Below are 6,669 nucleotides of genomic sequence, written 5' to 3'. Positions count from 1 at the left end.
ATGACCTTGGCACATGATGCTCCGGCATCAGGAGGGTTGAGGGTCTCTTCTGACGGTTCAACACCTCAGACCTCTGCTCATCTTCAACCATATTATCTGCCTCACCATGGAGTTCTACGTCTCGACAGTTCAACAACGAAGCTCAGGGTTGTATTCAACGGATCAAAGGCTACGACATCAGGCAAATCAGTCAACGATTTAATGCATACTGGTGCTAATCTGCTCTTGAATGTTACAGATGTTCTAATTTGGCTTCGCCATTATCACCACATTTTTGCCACAGACATCACAAAAATGTATCGCCAGGTAGCAGTTCACAAGGATGATTGGGATCTCCAGCGAATCCTTTGGATCGATGCAGACCGCAATGTCATCCCTTACCAGCTCACAACTGTCACGTACGGTACAAAGGCGGCTCCCTTCCTGGCGACACGAGCACTCATGCAACTTGTTCACGATGAGGGTCATCGATTCCCTCTGGCAACGCCCTCGCTCACACATGGCAGATATGTGGACGATATCTTTGGAGGAGCAGACTCAATTTCGGAACTTGTGGAGGTCGCTCAACAGCTGATTGCATTGTGCAACGCGGGCGGATTTCCACTCGCAAAATGGCATGCGACTCACCCAGATCTTCTACGGGCTGTTTCGTCATCCACACAATCGTCAGCTCCCATATCATTTGACGACTGCACTACCAAATTACTCGGAATTCAATGGATGCCTCAAACCGACAATTTTGGCTTTTCATCCACGATCACAGATCAACCAAGTAAGTGCTCAAAACGCCTCGTATTGTCCGAAGTGGCTCGGATATTTGATCCATTAGGTTTCGTCTCACCGGTAATAGTACGAGCAAAAATGCTATTACAAGAACTCTGGCTACACAAAATCAATTGGGACGATCCATTACCGTCTCAAATTGTATCACGATGGTTCATCATCAGAGAAGATCTCAACAGCTTGGCCAAGCTATCGATCCCAAGATGGTTCAACACATGGAGCAATTCAATTGTAGAAATTCATGGGTTCTCTGATGCTTCTCAACTTGCCATGGCAGCAGTGATTTATATCACTGTCAGCTCTCCGTCCAACGACTCAATGACGTCACTTGTCTGCTCTAAGACAAAGGTTGCACCACTGAAGAGGCTCACAATACCAAGATTGGAGTTGTCTGCAGCACTCCTATTGGCAAAACTCACAAAATATGTTCAATCAACGCTCAAGGTAAAAATCAAGGCAACGCACCTGTGGACGGATTCTCAAGTTTCGCTCATATGGATCAAATCGCAAGCATCACGTTGGAAGGATTATGTTCGGAACAGAGTCATTCAAATTCAAGAACTCACTCCAAATGCGCATTGGAGGCATGTTCCAGGTACTTCTAATCCAGCCGACTGTGCTTCCCGAGGCATTTCGACAGATCAACTTCAACGATTCGAGCTTTGGTGGAAAGGTCCCCCATGGATGGCTCGAAATCAAGATCATTGGCCAGAGCAAAGGGAATTCTCAACTTTAACCAGCGAGCTCGAAGTGAGACCCAATGTCTCACTCTTTGCTTCAGCTCAAAAGCTAAGTTATCATTGGGATCTCATTTACAAATATTCATCTCTTATTAAGCTGTATAGACTGACTGCACTTTGTTTCAGGTTTGCCTCACGGCTTAAGAGAAAGCTCGAAACTCCTCCTGTGATCATCATACCATCCTGCGACATGGAGAAGGCGCAGCTCTTCTGGATTCACGCGACTCAACACTTGTATTTCACCAGCGAAATCAAGACGCTCAACTCAGGCTCAACCCTACCTGCAACTCACCCCTTCAGTCGCCTCACCGCCTTCATCGATTCGCAGGGAACAATACGAGTAGGAGGAAGACTCACAAACACAGCGCTCAGCAGGGATGAAAAACATCCAGCGATCCTCCCACGGGACGCTCACCTGTCGAAGATCATCATTGAAGATGCTCACAAGCGAACATTTCACGGAGGAACGCAGCTCACGCTCGCATACATTCGACAACGGTACTGGATCATCGGTGGCAGAGCTCCTGTAAAATCTCACATTTTGAGATGTGTCGTGTGTGCTCGTCAGAGGGGGATTCGTGCTCGTCAGATGATGGGTCAACTACCTCTCTGTCGAGTCACACCATCACGACCATTCGCTCACACCGGTGTCGATTATGCAGGACCAATCACAATGAAAAATTCAAAGGGAAGAGGCTCGAAAACAATCAAGGGATGGATCTGCGTGTTCGGATGTTTCTCCTCATCAGCTGTTCACCTCGAGGTTGTCAGCGATTACTCAACCGAGGGATTTCTGGCAGCCTACAGAAGATTCTCATCACGAAGAGGGATCGCTCACAAGTTGTACTCTGACTGTGGTACAAATTTCATTGGAGCACAGGCAGAGCTCAAACGCCTGTTCACGTCAAGTTCACAGGAGCACCGACAGATCGCATCGATTCTGTCAGCTGACAGCACTCAATGGATGTTCAACCCACCAGCTGCTCCTCACATGGGAGGAAAATGGGAAGCTGTGGTGAAATCAATCAAGTACCATCTCAGGAGAACAATTGGTGAGCTCTTACTAACATTCGAAGAGTTTTCCACTCTCCTCACACAGATCGAAGCGGTGCTCAACTCAAGACCATTGGAGCCGCTCAGTGACGATCCCGACGACATTTCTGCGCTCACCCCAGGACACTTCCTCATCGGTTCAGCGCTCAACACGATACCAGAACCATCACTGCTCGACGTCTCACCAGGTAGATTGTCGAAATGGCAACTGATCCAGCAGAGGGTTCAACACTTCTGGTCTCAGTGGTCTCGACACTACCTGCAGAGACTTCAATCAATCTCAAAGTGGCATCACCCATCGAACGACATCAAGACAGGCTCGTTGGTGCTGCTCACGAACGAGCATCTTCCACCGAGCAAGTGGCCACTCGCAAGAGTGACCGAAGTTCACCCCGGCAAGGATGCCCTCACCAGGGTTGCAACCGTGAAGACTGCAACCACGACTCTCGTCAGACCGATCACCAAGCTTGTCATCCTGCCTGTTCACCATCAAGCTGAGCTCACCTCTGCAGAAACATCATCAACGAGTTGCTGATGGCGGGCGGAAATGTTTGAGAATCCGCTCAGCCATGATGGCGCTCACGGTCGATCGATTTATCGATCGGGAGTCGACCATCTAGGTAACGCGTGAGCAGGGGTCTTCTCGCCGGCTCGCGCGCAACGACGCCATTATTGATCATCGATCACCGCGAATCACACGTGCAAATCTGTTTCCGCTCAACTCAAATTGTTCAAGTGCAGTTCATCTGTGAAAATCACCAACCACGCTCAGTGAAGAGATCACGATCCACAGCACCTGTGCAAGCTACTGGATCAATAGGTATTGTTCCTTTACACATAATTCATTGTACACGTGAGCCGCCAACCACGTGCCGATCACGCACACGCTCATGGGCATTATCACAGCAGCGGGCTGAATTAATATAATTAACGGCGCTGAGAAGCTCGCTGTTCGCAATTTGTAAAAGCATTGTTCAGTTACCACAGACCAGGTGACAGATCAAAATAATAATCTATATGTCTCGACTCATGTAAAATCATTATTCACGACGAATCATTGTAATTTGAAACTCATTCAGACGGTTCATTTTCTCACGTGTAAAATTCAAAGCGGATCATCGCAACGATCACACATTTGTATTGTTTGCTCAAACACTAATTGTCAGATCAGCGTGTTCATTTCATTTTATCAGTGACTCAAATAAATCAATTTGTGAAACCCGAACCAGTAAGCGTAAAATTCTTTCCCAGCGCAATCCATCCAGGATTTCCATCATTCCTGAACAGGTTGTATGTGGGGTTTATTATTGATTAGTTTTCACCACGCGCTGTATTGCATCGACTTATCTGTATCAGTATTAATATTAATACCACACTTATCGGAGCGGTATTATAATCCAGTAACAATCTAATCTACTCAATTTACGACTATTTGAATTGTTTGATCTGCCTTATGGTTTATGCCGACTTAGGTCTCATGTGCTCCCCATATTATATCAGATGGGTATTCTCTTCTCCTGTTATCCGTTAATTACACTCTACCTCCACTTCCATTGGCTGGCGTTAGGGCTTCCTGCAAATAGACTAGGATTATGTTACATTTTACATTTAATACTATGGTTAATTTCTGATGTTAACTGTTCTGTCTCTTCCTATTATTCTCATTATGAGGTATATGTTGCTACTTATCCTTATTAATGATTTGCTCGCAATAATTTCTAATTGTTTTTTATTGCCTTCATTTGATCATTGATTGTACTCCATCATGTTCGCTTGCCAACCACGTTGAGGTTGTGGTCGCGTAAATGTTCCTGCAAGTAAATTTAAGCAACTTAATAGTTTCAATGAATGGTTTCAATTATTAGTATTACATTAAGCTCACCTATTTATTTTCTTCCCAGCTTACTTTCTGGTTATACCCTATATTCTATATTTTATACTGTACCTTATTTACCTTTACCTCTGATAATAATTAGTAGCATTCTATGTTATGTTATGATTGCTTCTCTTCTCTCATGGCTGGCTTGCTATTTGCTATCTGTCTGGCGACTTTATTTTACTTTACGGTTCACATCCTTGGTTTATTTCATCTCAAATTTATGGTTTATCTTGAGTTTAATTTTATGTGATTATATTGTGCGCTAGTGTTGAATGTTAAATATTCCTCTTCTGCTACTTGGCTGCTCGGCTGTATGTATGTATGTTTGACGTTTTAGGTTTTGGAGGTTTTGTTGGTCATTTGCTTAGGTACAGTTTACATATGCTCGCTTGCCTGCTTGCGTGCAATACTACTTATGTTTACTTCACAGTTTCTCACGTTCTCATATTGCTTACTGTTTCTTTTACTGTTAACTATTCATTAACTGCTCTATTGCATTAGATGCATTAGATGCATATATATATTTATTTCCCGTTGTATTTGTGATTTGATTTAACCAGTTTTAGTATGTTTAGTATGTTTAGTATGCTTATTATGACAGCTGTTATTGAATGTATGGGCTCCTCTATTCTATTCATGGGCTTCATGTGCTTATTAATTCCTATTCATTATTCATTATTTATTTATTCATTCACTCATTTATTTATTCATTTATTTATTCACTTATTCTTTACTCATTATTTATTCATTATTTATCGTTGCATATTTGGGGCATTCGAAGCGCTACTCGAAGCGCTATGCTTGTCATGAGCGTGTGTGTGTGTTTGTAAAGTATGTATGGGACAGGTCATCGAGGATTGCAGCCTACCAAGATGTGGCACAGTCAACCGGGGAAAGGACTCGCCCCGGGCCCTGGCTGTGCTGAAGAGCAAGCCCTGTTAAAACAGGTGAACACACGGCACGACCACCCGTTGATCAGGAGCTGCGGTTCCTGGTCGTGGCCGAAGAAAAATCCTGTGCCTTACCGTACAGGTTAGCGCATGGCGTTTTTGCGGGCGGCCGCAATAACGCGAAATGCGTTGAAGTGCCGAAGCGTCGTTGTGGCTATACGCTGGTATTCCTTTATGAATTCTAACTAGTGAAAAGGTGCCGGCGGCACACGTTAGGGGAGAGGTTTTAGTGGGTAGTATGTCCAGCCTCGGGAGTGCCCACGCTGGGCTGCCCATCTAGGTCGCCTCTTCAGGGCTGTGGCCTACTCTTGGGCTAAACTCAACCCTTAAGGGTTGGGATGCCAGGTTGCCCCTTTCTGGCGTTGCCTCTTTGGGGTTGCCCTCACCTCACAGGCGCCAGGCTGCCCCTTCAGGGCGGACATGAGTCCCGCACTGTCCGGGTCCCCTCTAGCCGAATAGACGAAAAGGGGAACTGACCCGCGCGTGCGCAATTGCATTTTCTCTCCCAAGTGAACCAAAAAAAAAAAAAAAGGTTTCAGGGGGACCCACGGACCTGGCCAAGTGTACTGGCTGGGCGGGGAGGTGATACCCCGACTTGGCGCGTCCCCAGGTGGCGGATAGGGGAATGCTCGCCATGCACTTTTCGGAGTGCATGGAGGGTAGGAGTGAAATAAGATAGCTCCCGCGGACCAAACACCAAGGGAAGGAAAACCCATCAAAACCTCCACTGTGACTGGGGGATAGAATACAGACACGGTAACCCCTGCCTGTCGTACAAGGCGACTGAAAGGGGGGCGTTTGCTGCTGTCGAAGTAGCCTCGCAGATGACCCGGGGCGATGCCGGTGGGATCTACGGATCCTGGCAGGGCCTCCCTTGCCGTTAGGCCTGGGTCGGAGAGGCGACAAGGTGGCTGCAGCGTGGTTCAGTTCTCCAGGGGCCAGGCTGCGTGGCGGTCGGGTGCGGGTAGCGAACCCGGAGTGCCCTAGCAATTATACCGTAATCCAGTGGTCACGTTTCGCTGGAACGGGAGGCTTGCCTTAACCGGCCGGCCTGCGAGGATGACAATCTCTTCAAAAATCCCTAGCCCCATGCTGCGGCACGCGGTGAGGAGGGTGCCCCTGGAGTTAGCACCAGGGGTGGCTGATGGGTGCACCTGTCGCTAGCGACCAACCCCGGGGTACCTGGCGATCCCCCGGGTGTATCTGCCTTACCCAGGTAAGGCGGCTCTGCCTGGGCGGACCTAGGATCCGACCTACTCGTGGG

The 6,669-nt window shown here is 47.1% G+C and overlaps 1 protein-coding gene across 1 annotated transcript; it reads left to right on the top strand.

The window, feature by feature from the left end:
- On the top strand, positions 1-3,111 carry LOC123989167. The gene has a single exon (XM_046289845.1). The coding sequence runs from the start codon at positions 1-3 to the stop codon at positions 3,109-3,111; it is 3,111 nt and encodes a 1,036-aa protein (XP_046145801.1).
- The last annotated feature ends 3,558 nt before the right edge of the window (positions 3,112-6,669 follow it).

The sequence above is a fragment of the Osmia bicornis genome, unplaced genomic scaffold (genome assembly GCF_907164935.1).
Source record: "Osmia bicornis bicornis unplaced genomic scaffold, iOsmBic2.1, whole genome shotgun sequence".
NCBI lineage: Eukaryota > Metazoa > Arthropoda > Insecta > Hymenoptera > Megachilidae > Osmia > Osmia bicornis.
The sequence above is the reverse complement of the archived record's forward strand: the minus strand, read 5'-3'. Positions and strand labels throughout refer to the sequence as shown.